Source organism: Eumetopias jubatus, unplaced genomic scaffold (genome assembly GCF_037043125.1).
Source record: "Eumetopias jubatus isolate StellerSeaLion01/CBP00866 unplaced genomic scaffold, mEumJub1_p1.0 scaffold_4, whole genome shotgun sequence".
Lineage (NCBI taxonomy): Eukaryota > Metazoa > Chordata > Mammalia > Carnivora > Otariidae > Eumetopias > Eumetopias jubatus.
This window is the reverse complement of record NW_028274810.1, coordinates 189,694,836-189,713,197: the sequence shown is the minus strand read 5'-3', so window position 1 is coordinate 189,713,197 and position 18,362 is coordinate 189,694,836. Positions and strand designations below refer to the sequence as shown.

At 37.9% G+C, this 18,362-nt stretch overlaps 1 protein-coding gene across 2 annotated transcripts in view; it reads right to left on the bottom strand.

The window, feature by feature from the left end:
• Nucleotides 1-12,700: 12,700 nt before the first annotated feature.
• The window catches only part of PRKDC (protein kinase, DNA-activated, catalytic subunit), a 241,412-nt gene continuing 235,750 nt past the window's right edge, over nt 12,701-18,362 (bottom strand). For both annotated transcript variants that reach the window (XM_028118983.2, XM_028118984.2), the window contains exons 85-86: nt 18,013-18,152; nt 12,701-15,676 (exon numbers count right to left, since the gene is read on the bottom strand). In XM_028118983.2, the coding sequence (XP_027974784.1) occupies nt 15,472-15,676; nt 18,013-18,152 (345 nt within the window). In that variant the 3' untranslated portion in view covers nt 12,701-15,471. The remainder of the gene's footprint in view (nt 15,677-18,012; nt 18,153-18,362) is intronic.

Sequence of the window (18,362 nt, the reverse complement as noted above, 5' to 3'; positions counted from 1 at the left end):
AAAGTCCGGGGTACAGGAGATTGTTTGCTCTTCTAAGAGGGCTCCTGAACAGTGTGGCTGGGAGTTCCAATCCCCAGGGATAAGAGGGCTGGATGACGCCATTTTCTACCTCCTCCACACCTCCCCACTTTCCTTCCACCAGCACAGTGGGACTTCAGAGAAAAACACAGCACCTCCAGTGGAGTCTGGAGTCCCCTACACTACACTCTGCACCCCAGCACCTGGCAGGGGCATCCTTAAAAGGACAAGTCAGCTTGTGAGCCAGCCCAACAGGCCTGCCCCTCAGAAGACCAACACAGGCCCTTTGTGTGTGCCAAATCTACTGATTAAAGAAAGCTCCAAAACATCACCTTCTGGTGCAAATAGGACCAGGCTTCCCCCCTCTTCTCTTAATACTTTTAAATGTTTAAATTTTTTTTCTATTTATTTTTTATTCTTTATAAACATATATATCTTTTTTTTTCTTGTTTCAGGCTTACCATCTTTTGTTTATTTTTGGTTCGTTTCCTTATTTTTTGGATCAGGCTTATTTTTTTTCTCTTTTCTTCTTCCCTCCACCCTTGTTTCTTATTTTTTAGAATCATCAGTTTATTGTTTGTCTGTTTGTATGCATTTTTGTTCCATTTCCTTTTCTCTTGTCTTGGATCAGGACATGTTTTCCTTTTTCCTTTGCAGACTTAACATGACAAACAAATCAAAGCACACCTATTTAAAGGTCAAAACACTCCCAACTACAAGCAAAGAGGAACTCTGTAGAGGACAAACCAGTGGGAAAGAGCAGCTAAAACACAACAGCAGAGTGTACACAGCATACAGCAGAAACAACTTCCTGAGGTTTCTGTTGTGGTATTTTTGCTGTTTTTTCCATCTTTCTTCTTCTTTTTCTTCTTTCCTCCTTTATTTTCTGGACACAATGAGTAAAAGGAGAAATTCACCACAAAAGAAAGAACAGGAATTAATACAGACTACCAGAGATTTAATCAATACGGATGTAAGTAAAATGTAGAACTAGAACTTAAAGCAATGATTATAAAGATACTAGTTGGACTTGAAAAAGCATAGAAGACACTAGAGAATCCCTTACTATAGAAATAAAAGAACAAATATCTAATCAGGCTGAAATTAAAAATGCTGTTATTGAGATGCAGTCAAACATGGAGGCTTTAGCAATGAGGACAAATGAGGCAGAAGAGTCAGTGATATCGAAGAAAAATAGAAAAGAACCTGAAAAGAAGAGAGAAAAACAACCTTAGGATGACTAAGGGAGACTTCTAGAAATCAGTGATTCCATAAAGCAAAATAAAACCCAAATAGTAGGAGTCCCAAAAGATGAAGAGAGAGAGGGGAAGAAGGTTTCTTTGAACAAATAGTTGAGAACTTCCCTAATCTGGGGAAGGACACAGGTATTCAAGTCCAGGAGGCACAGAGAACCCCCCTCAAAATCAACAAAAATAAGTCGACATAAGAGTGAAGCTTACAAATTTCAGATACAAGGAGAAAATCCCGAAAGCAGCGCGGGATAGGAGGTCCTTAACCTACAAGGGGAGATGCATAAGCCTGGCAGCAGACCTGTCCACAGAGAGCTGGCAGGCCAGAAAGGGAAAAATAGGCAGCCAAGATTACTTTATTCCACCAGGATGTCATTCAGAATAGGAGAGAGGGCACCTGGGTGGCTCAGTCGTTGGGCATCTGCCTTTGGCTCTGGTCATGATCCCAGGGTGCTGGGATCGAGCCCTGCGTCGGGCTCCCTGCTCAGCGGAAGCCTGCTTCTCCCTCTGCCCCTGCTTGTGTTCCCTCTCTCGCTATCTCTCTCTGTCAAATAAATAAAAAATCTTAAAAAAAAAAAAAGAGAAAAGAATAGGAGAGATAAAGAGGTTCAGGACAAACAAAAAATAGAGGAGTTTGTGACCGCTATACAAGCCCTGAAAGAAATACTACAGAGGGTCCTTTGAGTGGAGGGAGAGTCCAAAAGTAACAAAGACCAGAAAGGTACAGAGACAATCTACAGAAACAGAGACTTTCCAGGAAATATAATGGCACTAAATTAAAATCTTTCAATAATTACTCTGAATGTAAATGATCTAAATGCTCCAATCAAAAGATGGGGTATCAGACTGGAAAAAAAATTAAACCTATCAATATGCAGTCTAGAAGAGACTCATTTTAGACACAAAGACACCTCCAGATTGAAAGTGAGGGGGTAGAGAACCATTTACCATGCCAATGGACATCAAAGGAAATTTGGAGTAGCCATCCTTATATCAGACAAACTAGATTTTAAGCCAAAGACTGTAATAACAGATGAAGATGGAAACTGTACAATAATAAAAGGCTCTATTCAACAAGAATATCTAACAATCATAAATATTTATGCCCCTAACTTGGGAGCAGCTAAATATATAAACCACTTAATAATAAAATTAAACATATTCATTGATAATAATATAATAATAGTAGGGGACTTCAACACCCCACTCACAGCAATGGACAGATCATCTAAGCAGAAGATCAACAAGGAAACAAAGGCTTTGAATGACACACTGGACCAGATGGACTTAGATATATTTAGCATCTCATACTAAAGGAACAGAATACACATTCTTCTCAAATGCACATGGAACATTCTCCAGAAGAGATCACATACTGGGTCACAAATCAGGTCTTATCAACTACCAAAAGACTGAGATTATTCCATGCATATTTTCAGACCACAGTGCTTTAAAAATAAAACTCAGTCACAAGAGAAAATTTGGAAGGAACACAAATTCATGGAAGTCAAAGAGCATCCTATTAAGACTGGATGGGTTTGGTGGCATCACAATTCCGGACTTCAGGCTCCATTACAAAGCTGTCATCATCAAGACAGTATGGTACTGGCACAAAATCAGACACATAGATCAATGGAACAGAATAGAGAGCCCAGAAATGGAACATCAACTCTATGATCAACTAATCTTTGACAAAGCAGGAAAGGATGTCCAATGAAAAAAAGTCTCTTCAACAAATGGTGTTGGGAAAATTGGACAGCCACATGCAGAAGAATGAAAGTGGACCATTTCCTTACACCACACACAAAAATAGAATGAAAATGGATAAAAGACCTAAATGTGAGACAGGAATCCATCAAAATCCTAGAAGAGAACACAGGCAGCAACCTCTTCAACCTCAGCTGCAGCAAATTCTTTCTAGACATCGCCAAGGCAAGGGAAGCAAGGGCAAAAATGAACTATTGGGACTTCATCAAGATAAAAAGCTTTTGCACAGCAAAGGAAACAGTCAACAAAACCAAAAGTCAACCGACAGAACGGGAAAAGATATTTGCAAATGACATATCAGATAAAGGGCTAGTATCCAAAATCTATAAAGAACTTATCAAACAACACCCAAAGTACAAATAATCCAATCAAGAAATGGGCAGGAGACATGAACAGACATTTCTGCAAAGAAGACATCCAAATGGCCAAGAGACACATGAAAAAGTGCTCAACATCACTCAGCATCAGGGAAATACAAATCAAAACCTCAATGAGTTACCACCTCACATTAGTCAGAATGACTAAAATTAACAAGTCAGGAAATGACAGATGTTAGTGAGGATGCAGAAAAAGGGAAACCCTCCTACACCATTGGTGGGAATGCAAGCTGGTGCAGCCACTCTGGAAAACAGTATGGAGGTTCCTCAAAAAGTTGAAAATAGAGCTACCCTACAACCAAGCAATTGCACTACTAGGTATTTACCCCAAAGACACAAGTGTAGTGATCCAAAGGGGCACGTGCCCCCAATGTTTGTAGCAGTAATGTCCACAATAGCCAAATTATGGAAAGAGCCTAGATGTCCATCAACAGATGAATGGGTAAAGAAGATGTGGTGTATATATATACAATGGAATATTATGCAGCCATCAAAAATTGAAATCTTGCCATTTGCAATGACATGGATGGAACTAGAAGGTATTATGCTAAAGGAAATAAGTCAATCAGAGAAAGACAATTATCATATGATCTCACTGATATGTGGAACTTGAGAAAGAAGGCAGAGGATCATAGGGGTAGGGCGGGAATAATGAAACAAGACGAAACCAGAGAGGGAGACAAACCATAAGAGACTCTTAATCTCAGGAAACAAACTGAGGGTTGCTGGAGTGGAGGGGGGTGGGAGGGATGAGATGACTGGGTGATGGACATTGGGGAGAGTATGTGCTATGGTGAACGCTGTGAATTGTGTAAGACTGATGAATCACAGACCTGTACCCCTAAAAAAATAACACAATATATGTTAATTAAAAAATAATTAAAAAAAAAAAAACACTTGGGGAAAAAAAAGGAATGGATGGGTTGACCAGGAAATTAAAGATTAAAAAAATACATGGAAACAAATGAAGACTCAACAGTTCAGAACCTTTGGGATGCAGCAAAGGTGGTCCTAAGAGGGAAGTATATAGCAATACAGGCCTACCTCAAGAACCAAGAAAAGCCTCAAATACACAACCTAATCTTAACCTAAAGGAGCTAGGAAAAGAACAATAAATTAAACCTAAATCTATAATAAAGATTAGAGCAGAAATCAATTATATATAAAATCAAATAACAGTAGAATGAATCAACGAAACTAGGAGCTGGTTCTTTGAAAAGATTAATAAGATTGAAAAACCCTTAGCCACACTTATCAAAAAGAAAAAATAAAGGACCCAAATCAACAAAATCATGAATGAAAGAGGAGAGATCACAACCAACACCAAAGAATATAAATAATTATAAGAATATTATGAGCAATTATATGCCAACAAATTAGGCACCCTGGAAGAAATGGATGCATTCCTAGAGATGTATAAACTAACAACACTAAAACAGAAAGAGAAAACCTGAACAGACCCATAACCACTAAGGAAATTGAAGCAGTAATGAAAAATCTCCCAACAAACAAGAGCCCAGGGCCAGATGGCTTCCAGCAGAATACTACCAAACATTTATTTTTTTTTTAAGATTTTATTTATTTATTTGAGAGAGAGAGAGAGAGAACATGAGCAGGGTGGGGGAGGAACAGAGGTAGAAGGGGAAGCAGACTCCCCACTGAGCAGGAAGCCCAACAATGGGGCTTGATCCCAGGACCCAAGCTGAAGGCAGATGCTTAACCAACTGAGCCACTTAGGTTCCCCATCTACCAAACATTTAAGAAGAATTAACACCTATTCTTCTGAAACTGTTACAAAAAATAGAAATGGAAGGAAAACTTCCAAACTCATTCGATGAGGCTGACATTAATGTGATCCCCAAACCAAAGACCCCACCAAAAAGAATTACAGACCAATATCCCTGATGAACATGGATGCAAAAATTCTCACCAAGATACTATCCAATAGGATCCACAGTATATTAAAAGGATTGTTCACTACGACCAAGTGGGATTTATTCCTGGCCTGCAGGGGTGGTTCAACATCCACAAATCAATGTGATATACCACATTAAAGGACAATAAAAGGACGAGAATCATATGCTCCTCTCAATTGATGCAGAAAAAGCATTTGATAAAATACGTCATCCTTTCTTGATTAAAACTCCCCACAGGATAGGGATAGAGGGAACATATCTCAGTATCATAAGCTATATACAAAAGACCCACATCGAATATCATCCTCAGTGGGGAAAAACTGAAAGCTAGTCCCCTAAGGTCAGGAACACGACGGGGATGCCCACTCACCAAGGTTGTTCTACATTGTAACTGGGAGTCCTAGCCTGAGTGACCAGACAACAAAAAGAAATAAAAGGTATCCAAATCAGCAAAGAAGTCAAACTCTCATTCTTTGCAGATAATATGATACTCACTGTAGAAAAAACAAGACTCCACCAAAAAATTCCTAGAACTGATACAGGAATTCAGCAACGTTGCAGGATATAAAATCAAGGCACAGAGGTCAGTCATATTTCTATACACTAAGAATGAGGCAAAAGAAAGAGAAATCAATGAATCGATCTTATTTACAATTGTACCAAAACCCAGAAGATATCTAGAAATAAACCTAACTAAAGACATAAAGGATCTGTACTCTGAAAACTATGAATAACTTATGAAAGAAATGGAGGAAGACACAAAGAAATGAAAAATAGTCCATGCTCATGGAAGAATACTGTAAAATGTCTGTGCAACTCAAAGCAATCTACACATTCAATGCAGTCCCTATCAACATACTATCAGCATTTATCACAGAGCTGGAACAAACAATCCTAAAATTTGAATGGAAAATAAAGACTGCAAACAGCCAAAGCAATGTTGAAAAGAAAACAAAAGCTGGAGGCATCACAATTCTGGACTTAAAGCTATATTACAAAGCTGTAATCATCCAGACAGTATGGTAGTGGCACAAAAACAGACACATAGATCAATGGAACAGAATAGAGAACCTAGAAATGGACCTTCAACTCTATGGTCAACTACTCTTTGACAGTAAAGCAGTAAAGAATATCCAATGGAAAAAAGGCAGTCTCTTTAAAAAATGGTGTTGAGAAAATGGACAGCCACGTGCAGAAGAATGAAACTCAACCACTTTCTTACACAAAATAAATTGAAATGGATGAAAGACTTAAATGTGAGACAGGAATCCATCAAAATCCTAGAGAACACAGGCAGTAACCTCTTCAACCTTGGCTGCAGCAACTTCTTGCTAGACACATCTCCAAAGGCAAGGGAAACAAAGGCAAAAATGAACTACTGGGACTTCATCAGGATAAAAAGCTTTTGCATAGCAAAGGAAACAGTCGACAAAACTAAAAGGCAACCTACAGAATGGGAGAAGGTATTTGCAAATGTCTTATCAGATAAAGGGATAGTATCTAAAATCTATAAAGAACTTATCAAACTCAACACCCCAAAAAACAAAAACTCCAGTGAAGAAATGGGTGGAAGACATGAACAGACATTTCTCCAAAGAAGACATACAAATGGCCAAGAGACACATGAAAACATGCTCCACATTACTTGGCATCAGGGAAATACAAATCAAAACCACAATGAGATACCACCTCACACCAGTCAGAATGGCTAAAATTAACAAGACAGGAAAGAACAAATGTGGGCAAGGATGCAGAGAAAGGGGAACCCTCTTACACTGTTGGTGGGAATGCAAAGTGGTACAGCCACTCTGGAGAACAGTATGGAGGTTCCTTGAGAAGTTAAAAATAGAGCTACCCTATGACCCAGCAACTGCACCACCTAGTATTTATCCAAAGGATACAAACAGTGATTTGAAGGGGCTCATGCACCCAAATATTTATAGCAGCAATGTCCACAATAGCCAAACTATGTAAAGAGCCCAGTTATCTATAGACATATATCTAATGGAATATTAATATATAGAATAATATTCCATTATATATCATTATATATATGTGTGTGTATGTATAATAGAATATTATCAGCCATTAAAAGAATGAAATTTTTCCATTTGCAACGACATGGATGGAAGTAGAAGGTATTATGCTATGGGAAATAAGTCAGTTAGAGAAAGACAAATACCATATACTTTCACTCATGTGTGGAATTTAAAAAACAAAACAGATGAACATAGGGGAAGGGAAGGAAAAATAAAGTAGGATGAAAACAGAGTTAAGCCAACCATAAGAAATGCTGTACTGTAGGAAACAAACTGAGGGTTGCTGCAGGGTAGGTGGGTGGTGGAATAGGATTAATTGGGTGATGGGCATTAAGGAGGGCACTTGATATAATGAGCACTGAGTGTTATATGCAACTGATGAATGACTAAATCCTACCTTTGAAACTAATTAAAAAAAAAGCAAGAAAAAAAAATAGACAACTGGAGCCATCAAGAAACAATGGTAAACCTAGGGAAGGGAGAAAAAAGAATTTTCCAGAATTAGGATTTTCATAACTGTCAGTTTGAAAAAAAGATTACAAGGCTTACCAAGAAACTGTGATAAATATAACTACATAAATAATATTGGTTTATAACTACTATTTTTGTTTATGTAATTTAAAAGACAACTGCACAAAATAATACAATAATTCTATATTAATGGGGACATAATACACAAAAATGTAATTTGTAACAACACCACAAAGTGGGAGAGAGGCTGGAGCTTTATAGGAACGTTTTTGTATACTATTAAAACTAAGTATCAATTCAATCCATGTTGTTATAAATTTATAATGTTAATTATAATCACCAGAATAATCTGTAAGTAAAAACTTAAAAACATACAGAAAAGGAAACAAGGAGGGATTTCAAATGGCGTATTATCAAAATTGATTAAATACAAAAGAAAACAGTTCTGGAATAATTCAGGGGAAAAAGATGATACTTATAGAAATCAAATAGAAGAATGACAGAAGTGCTTCCTAATCACTTGAAATGTGAATGAATTAGACTCATTAATTCAAAGAAAGATATTGGCAGAATGGATTATAAAAGCACAATCCAATTATATACCATATACAGGTGGATCATTTTAGAGCCAAAGTGACAGATTAAAGTTAAAAAAAAAAAAAACAGAAAAATATATTCATGCACTAGTAACCAACAGAAGCTGGCATGGCTACTAATATCAGAAAATAGACTTTGTGTGAGATACCCCCCCCAAAAAAACCACAGACCACAATTTCAATAATGGAGAGACAGAACATCTAGACAAAAGAACAATAAGGAAATAGAGGGCTTGAACAGCACTATAAACCAACTAGACCTACAGACATATAGAACACTCCACCCAACAAAAGCAGAACACATATTCCTCTAAATGTACCCAGAGCATTCTCCAGGATAGACCACATGTTAGGTACCAAACAAATCTCAGGATATTGAAAAGATTGAAATCTTGCAAAATATTTTCTCTGACTAAAATGCAATGAAGCTAGAAATCAATTCCTTCTTTAGAAGGAAAAGTGGAAAATTACAAATACTTGGAAATTAACACACTCTTAAAACAATGGAGTCAAACATGAAATCACAAAAGGAAATCAGAAAATACTTTGATACAAATGAAAACAAAAACACAATATGACAAAACAATGCAGCAAAAACAACAGTTACACGTAACACCTAAATTAAAAAAATAAAGATGGCGGGTATTCATCCTTTCTGATGCCTTTTACATCAACATGGATGGGACTGGAGATTATGCTAAGTGAAATAAGTCAAGCACAGAAAGTCAATTATCATATGGTTTCACTTATTTGTGGAACATAAGGAATAGCATGGAGGACATCAGGAGAAGGGAGGGAAAAATGAAGGGGGGAAATCAGAGGGAGAGATGAACCATGAAAGACTATGGACTCTGAGAGACAAACAGGGTTTTAGAGGGGAGAGGGTGGGGGGATGGGTTAGCCCGGTGATGGGTATTAAGGAGGGCACGTACTACATGGAGCACTGGGTGTTATACGAAAACAATGGATCATGGATCACCATATCAAAAACTAATGATGTATGTATGGTGACTAACATAATAAAATTAAAAAAAAATAAAATAAAATAAAAAAAAGATGGCGGGACACCTGGGTGGCTTAGTCATCTAAGCATCTGCCTTAGGCTCAGGTCATGATCCCAGGGTCCTGCGATCGAGTCCTGCATCAGGCTCCTTGCTCGGTGGGGACCCTGCTTCTCCCTCTGCTTGCCACTACCCCTGCTTGTGAGCTCTTTCTCTCTCGCTCTCTCTCTCTCAGGAATAATAAAATCTTAAAAAAAAATAAAGATGGCAAATGAATAACCTAAGTCCACACCACAAGGAACTAAAGAAAAAACAGCAAACTAAACCCAAAGCTAGAAAATTAATGAAATAATAAAAGTTAAAGCACAGATAAATGAAATAGAGTATAGAAAAATAACAGAGAATCGACAAAGCAAAAGTTGGTTCTTTGAATATGTCAACAAAATTCTCATGCTTTCTTTTAGACGAAAAAAAAAAGACAACAGGGGCGCCTGGGTGGCTCAGTCGTTAAGCGTCTGCCTTGGGCTCAGGTCATGACCCCAGGGTCCTGGGTTCGAGCCCCACATCGGGCTCCCTGCTCAGCAGGAAGCCTGCTTCTCCCTCTCCCACTCCTCCTGCTTGTGTTCCCTCTCTTGCTGTGTCTCTGTCAAATAAATAAATAAGATCTTAAAAAAAAAAAAGACAACACAAATAACTAAAATCAGAAAGTGAGGATAATATCAACCTTACAGAAATAAAAATACTAACATGTTAAATAACCTAATTAAAAAGGATAAATTCTTAGAAATATTAAATTACCAAAATTGAGTCAAGAAGAAATAGAAAGTCTAAACTGTTTGGCTATTTTGGATATTACTGCTATGAACACTGGGGTGCATATGCCTCTTCTTTTCACTACCTCTGTAGCCTGGTGATGAATATTAAGGAGGGCATGTGTTGTAAGGAGCACTGGGTGTTACACGCAAACAATGAATCATGGAACACTACATCAAAAACTAATGATGTACTGTATGGTGACTAACATAACGTAAGAAAAAAAAAAAGTCTAAATAGATCCATATATAGTAAGATTGAATTAGCATCAAAACCTCCCAACAGAGACCTGAAACCATAAAACTCCCAGAAGAACACAGGCAGTAATCTCTTTGCACTGGCCAAAGAAACATTTTTTTCTAAATATGTCTCCTGAGGCAAGGAAACAGAAGCAAAGATAAAGTATTGGGACTACATCAAAATAAAAAGCTTTGCACAGCAATGGAAACAACAAAATGCAAAGGCAACCTCCTGAATGGGAGTAGATATTTGCAAGTGATATATCCAATAAGGGGTTAATAACCAAAATGTACATAAGTCAACACCAAAAAGCCCAAATAATCCAATTAAAAATGGGCAGAGGACCTAAATAGACATTTTTCCAAAGACAACTTACAAATGGACAATAGACACATAAGATACTCAACATCAGTGATCACTAGGGAAATGTAAATCAAAACCACGAGATATCACCTCATACCTCTCAGAATGGCTAATATCAAAAACACAAGAAACAAGTGTTGGCTAGGAATGTGGAGAAAAAGGAACCCTTGTGCACTGTTGGTGGGAATGCAAACTGGTGCAGCCACTGTGGAAAACAGTATGGAGGTTCCTCAAAAAATTAAAAATAGAATTACCTCATGATCCAGTAATTCCACTATTGGGTATGTACCTAAAGAAGATGAAAACACTAATTTGAAAATATATATGCACCCGTTTTTTTTTTTTTTTAAGATTTTATATTTTATTTGTTTGACACAGACAAAGCGAGAGGGAGAACACAAGCAGGGGGAGTGGGAGAGGGAGAAGCAGGCTTCCCATTGAGCAGGGAGCCCGATGCGGGGCTTGATCCTAGGACCCTGGGATCATGACCTGAGCCGAAGGCAGACGCTTAACGACTGAGCCACCCAGCATTACTTACAATAGCCAAGGTAAGGAAGCAGTTCAAGTGTTCATTGACTGATGAATGGATAAAGATGTCTCTCTCTCTCTCTCTCTCACACACACACACACACACACACACACACACACACACACACTGAATATTACTCAGCCATAAAAAAGAAATTTTGCCATGTGCAACAACATGGATGGACCTAGAAGGTATTATACTAAGTGAAATAAATCAGTCAGAGAAAGACAAATACCATATGATTTCACTCACATGTGGAATTTGAGAAACAAAACAAAGAGAAAAGACAAAAAAAAAAAAACAACCCAGACTTTTTTTTAAGTTTTATTTATTTTATGAGAGAGAGAGAGAGAAAGCACAAGCAGGGGGAGAGGCAGAGGAAGAAGCAGGCTCGCTGCTCAGGGAGCCCGATGTGGGGCTTGATCCCAGGACCCTGAGATCATGACCTGACCCGAAGGCAGATGCCTAACCAACTGAGCCACCCAGGCACCCCCAAAAAACCCCAGACTCTTAAATACAGAAAACTGGTGGCTACCAGAGGGGAGGTGAGTGTGGGGGGGAGGGTGAAATAGAAAAAGGGGATCAAGAGTATACTTACCTTGATGAGCATGGAGAAATGTATAAATTGTGGAATTGGGTGCCTGAGTGGTTCAGTCAGTTAACCATCTGCCTTTGGCTCAGGTAATGATCTCAGGACCCCAGGATTGAGCCCCGCATTGGGCTCCCTGCTCATCAGGGAGTCTGCTTCTTCCTCTCCTTCTCCTTCTGCCTCTCCCCTGGCTTGTGCTCGCTCTCTCTCAAATAAATAAATAAAATCCTTAAAAAAAAAAGAATTGTGGAATCACTATATTGTACACCTGAAACTACAATAACACTGTATGTTAATTATACTTCAATTAAAAAAAAAAAAGAAAAACAAGACAAAAATAAATGCAAAAAAATCTCCTAACAAAGAGCTGCCCAACACCTAGATGACTTCATTGGTGAACTTTATAAAACACTTAAGAGTTAACACCAATCCTGGGACACTGGGTGGCTCAGTCGGTTAAGCATCTGACTCTTGATTTCGGTTCTGGTCATGAACTCGGGGTTGTGAGATTGAGGTCCATGTTGGACTCCACACTCAGCATGGAGTCTGCTTGGGAGTCTCTCTCTCTCCAACCTGCCCCCCACCCCGTACACACACACACACACACACACACACACACACACACACACACACACACACACTCTAAAATAAATTTTAAAGTCTTAAAAAAAAGTTAACACCAATCCTTCTCAAACTTCTCTAAAACATATCTGAGAAGTTAAAATGTGCTAACTCATTTGAAAAGACCATTATTACCCTGATACCAAAGCCAGACAGAGGTTCCACAAGAAAACTAGAAACCAATATCCCTTATGAACTCTGATTCAAAAATTCTCAACAAAATACTAGCAAACAGAATCCAACAGCAGAGTAAAAGGATTACTCACCATGGCCAAGCAGGATTTATCCCCGCAATGCTGGGATGGTTCAACACCTAAATATCAATCATTATAATTCACATTCATAAATGAAGGTAAACCACAAGTTCATCTCAATTAATGCAAAAAAAGCATTTGACAACACTCTACGATGATAAAAATCTCAGCAAACTAAGAACAGAAGGGAACTTTATCAACATGATAAAAGGACATTTATGTAAATGTCCCACAGCTGAGAAGATACTCAACGGTGAGAGATGAAAATGTCCCCCTAAAGACGAGGAACAAACAAGGATGCCCGCTTTTACCATTGTTACTCAACATTGTATTAGATGTTCCAGGCAGAGCAATTAGGCAAGAAAAAAGAAATAAAAGCAAATTAGAAAAGAGGAAGTTAAACTATTATCAGATGATGTGATCCTACATATAGAAAACCCCAAAAATCTTCTTGATATTATTCATATTTCCTTATAATCAGTACAGATGTCTTATTTCCTGGTTTCCAAACAAAGATCTTTACTCAGCTAAGAATCACAGGGTTGCTGTTTGGAGACAAGATATGGCTTAGACATGTAGTCCCCCATGTGTAATGAGATCATTTATCATCCTGAGCAGTAGTGCAAATGTCTCTGAAAGCTGTATACAGTGACCTTTTACCACGTTCTCATGGGTTTGGATACAATTTCAAGCAGACAGCTTTGAAACTGGATTCTGATACACAGTCATCTTGTAACAATGAACTTTTACTGACATGAAAAATAGTCATTAAAAAACAGGGTTTCCCATAACATGGGGATGTAGTCAGTACATCCCACATTATCAAGACACAAGCAAAAATGGTTAATTTGTTGTTAAACAATATATTATAATCAACACCAAGGTAGTTTGTTTTGGTTGTTTTTGTGTTTAGCAAAAAATATTTACTAGATCATGTGTATACTGGATTTTCACATACATGATCACTTATTTTTTTTTTTTTTAAAGATTTTATTTATTTATTTGAGAGAGAGAGAGAATGAGAGATAGAAAGCACGAGAGGGAAGAGGGTCAGAGGGAGAAGCAGACTCCCTGCTGAGCAGGAATCCCGATGCGGGACTCGATCCTGGGACTCCAGGATCATGACCTGAGCCGAAGGCAGTCGCTTAACCGACTGAGCCACCCAGGCGCCCTCACTTATTTTTCTTTTGAGATGAAATTTCTTTGGTTTAATATAATACCATTTGTTGAGAATATAATCGTTTATTTTTAATATCATAATGCATTCAACCTGTATTTATCAGAATGACTTTGTCGAGTAGTATAATGAATTATTTCATGAGGTGAACATTTTGTTTCTGAAACTATACTACTTTGGGAAAAAATTTAAATGTTTCATATTCCTAAGATGATTATTTTTCAAAAGCATACAAGAATCTCCAAATATAAATGTCTAAAGAAACAATAACAAAAAGCTCAGAGCCAACCTGAAATCAGTTCAGGTGCATGCAGGATTAGATGAGGGGTGGGGATTCTGTGAAGAAAAGGAAGCCATTTCTGTGTTTCATAATTTGATCTTGCTGTTTTAGAATGCATGTTTTCTCTCCAAATAAGGAATTCATTTCCATAGGGTTTTGTGTGTTTGTTTTTTCCTAGAATTGAAAAGCTCTGAGCTATCCCTATCATCATACTTGTAAGTCTTGAAGTTAGAAATTCTGAGTCTGGGATGCCAGGCACTTTTATCTATCTTCTTATTGTGGATATGAGTAGCAAAAGTGAGTGCTAAGACCAAGGTTTCTTATCTCTCCTAAACACCTTCTCTTCTAGAGAACAAATCTATCATAAAATGTCTAAAATATAAGAGAATAAAATGAAAGAAAATAGCCTAGAAAAATATCCTAAAATATCAAAAGCAATCATTTCTAGATGTTATAAGCCATATCATTCATGATTATTCCCGTACTAATATAATGTAACATCTTATCATTTATGTTTTTGGCTTTACTCTTATAAAATCTTAATGATGAAGTCTTCTGGGTGTTATTTCCAATGTGTCATAATTACTAATGAGAATACTGCATGGGATGTTCATACTTACACCATTTATTAAGATAGCTGGTTTATATAAGTCATAGCATTTATAATATGCTATATTCTTGATTTAATGCTTGTATGAGCCTAGATATATATTTTCCCACTTTGTCCATTATAATCCTAACCTAATCTTTGTTTATAAACTAATCATTCATTCATACCAATATTCACTTATTCATCATGATCTTGATTAAACTCTTGCTACAAGACTTTACCACTAAATAGATTTCTTCTCTTCAGTGCTTCTGGAAAATCAGCACATTGATGGCTGTAGATGGAAGTTTAGGAGTTTTGTTTTTTTTTTTAAAGATTTTATTTATTCATTTGAGAGACAGAAGAGAGGGAGAGCATGAGCAGGGGAGAGAGGCAGAGGCAGAGGGAGAAGCAGGCTCCCCGCTAAGCAGAGAGCCCAACCTGGGGTTCAATCCCAGGACCCTGGGATCATGACCTGAGCTGAAGGCAGATTCTTAACCATCTGAGCCACCCAGGTGGCCCAAGTTTAGGAGATTCTTTGAACACTTTCATGCTTTTTATCTGCTGACTTGCACAGTTCTTCACATCCAGGGCTCCCATCCTATCCAAGTTCTGCCAAGAATGTTGGGGTCTGTTGCCTGGTCAATCAAGCACTTTACTTGAGCCTCTTCTGACAGTCCACTCTCTGGTTGTTGGGCACGGATGTTGTGATCTTTGCTTCCTCGTGCTACAGCCACATAATCTCCAAAGGCAAGTGCCTTCTCATGGCCCAGGAACAGCTCATCACTGGAAAAAAGATTAAGCAAATACAAAAACATGAACCATTCATTATTTTTCCTTTGTTCCCTGCATTCCTAGCTATCCTACACAAACATTCCCTCTCTCATCACTTATAGAATATTTTCTGTGGCTTAAAACCTTGAAATCAAGAGACTGGATTTGTAGGAACATGAATAATGTTGCTATTAACATTTGTCTACAGGTGCCTGGCTGGCTCAGTTGGTAGGGCATGTGACTGTTAATCTCAGGGTTATGAGTTAGAGCGCCACGTTGGGGGTAGAGATTATTTTTTAAAAATAAACAAAGCTCAGCTAATAAAAATTCTAACAGAATTAAAAAATATATATGTTAAAAAATTTGTCTACAAGTTTTTGTGTAAATGTACACTTTCATTTCTCTTTGGTGTGTACCTAGGAGTGGAATTACAGGGCCAAGTGGTAATTCTATATTTAACTTTTTAAGAAACTGCCAGACTGTTTTTCATAGCAGCTGCATCATTTTACATTCATATTAGCAACATACAAGGGCTCTAATATCTCCACATTCTTCGCAACATGTGCTGTATTTCATTTTCTAAAAAGATTTATTTCAGAGACAGAGAGAGTACAGGGGGAGGGGTAGAGGAAGAGGGAGAGAGAGAAACCTAAGTAGACTCCGTGCTTAGTGCAGAGCCTGACTTGGGGCTTGATCTCACAAACCTGAGATCATGACCTGAGCTGAAACCAAGAGTCAGATGCTCAACCAGCTGCCACCCAGGTGGCCCAAATTCCATTTTTTTAATTATAGCCATTCTAGTGGGTGTGAAGTGGTACCTCTCTTTGTATTTCTCTGATGACTAATAATTTTAAGTATCTTTCTATATGCTATATGCTATATGCTACTTGGCCATTTATATACCTTCTTTAGAGAAATGTCTGCTCAAATCCTTTGGTAATTTTTAAATTGGGTTGTGTTTTTTTTTTTTAAGATTTTATTTATTTATTTGAGACAGAGAGAATGAGAGAGAGAGAGAGAGAGAGAGAGAGAGCACATGAAAGGGGGGAGGGTCAGAGGAAGAAGCAGACCGTCCGCCGAGCAGGGAGCCCGATGCGGGACCCGAGCCAGGGACTCCAGGACCACGACCTGAGCCGAAGGCAGCCACCCAACCAAAGAGCCACCCAGGCGCCCGGGGTTGTTTGTCTTTTTATTGAGTTCTAAAAGTTTTTTTTAATGTATTATACAAGTCCCTTGACTTTCAAATATTTTCTCCCATTTTGTGGGGTTGTCTTTTTACTTTCTGGATGGTATCCTGTGAAGCACAAAACTTTTAAGTTTTGATGAATTTACCTTTTTTTTTTCTTTTCTTGTTTGTGCTTTTTGGTGTTGTACCTAAAAATGACAGATGTCATTGCCAAATCCAGGCCATGAAGATCAATCCCTGTACTTCTTTTGAATATTTTATAGTTTTAGCTCTTATGTTTAGGTCTTTGATCCATTCTGCATTAATTTTTGTGTATGGTGTGAGATAGGGATCCACTTTTGTTCCTTTGCCAGAGCCATTTATTGGAAAGACCATTCATACGCTGAACAACTGAACACAGATTGCCATTTACTATTACTTAATTGTAAAGTCCAACTTTTTTCCCTCTTGTGAAACATTTCTATAAATTTGTTTGCTTTAGACCTCAACAAGAAAAAATTTTGAAGCTAACCTAAAGGCTAACCCAGTGTGGATTCTTGTCCAATAAGTCCATACTACATTCTCTACATCTGTGTGCTATGCACATCAAGATAGCATTTTGTCCTAAAAAGGACAAAAGCAAATTTAGAATCTAAATCTCCTCTTATATACAAAAATGTTATTGTAATTGCCTAAAAATGCTCCTGCTGGGGGTGCCTGGGTGGCTCAGTTGGTTAGGCATCTGCCTTCGGCTCAGGTCATGATTTCAGGGTCCTGGGACTTAGCCCCATGTCAGGCTCCCTACTCAGTGGGGGAGTCTGCTTCTCCCTCTGTCTCCCACCTCCCACCCCTGCCCCAGTTTGTGCTGGCTCTCTAATAAATAAATAAAATCTTAAAAAAAAAATGCTCCCACTGTTCCTCACACTGGTACAGGTTATTCCAGATACTGACCTGAAGACTGCGCCAAGAGGGCAGAAGCCAAGTACAGAGCATTCAGAGATACAGACCCTGCCCAGCCTTGGAGAAGTCAACCTCCTTAAGCCATGCTTTTTTCATTTGTAAAATGAGGATAATAATGCTAACATCATGCTAAATGGAAAGTATTCAGGACTTTATATATTAGTAATTCTTCAGTAAATAGCAGCATGTTGGTGTTTTTTTTCTTCACAAATAACCATCTTACCAAGTAATAACTGCTGGGTTGGCACCTGCTAACTTTCTCTTAGCATAATGTATTTTTTGCCGGGGATACCAATTTTTTTCAGTTACATTTATTTCTTGAATCCATGATCCTCCTTTTTTTAGCATTTTCTGTTCAAAATTCTGAAAAGAACATGATGTTCTCTGCTTATTATAACAGTTTATATGATCACATCCAAACAGATTGAACAAGTAATGATTTTAAAATAAGTATCTTTAACTGGAGAGAGCTTTATAGCTTTTTATACACATTCTAATAGTACTACATATAACTGTGACAATGACAGTGAGGGACTGCAGTTATGTATCACACCCTATCAAGGATGCCATCAC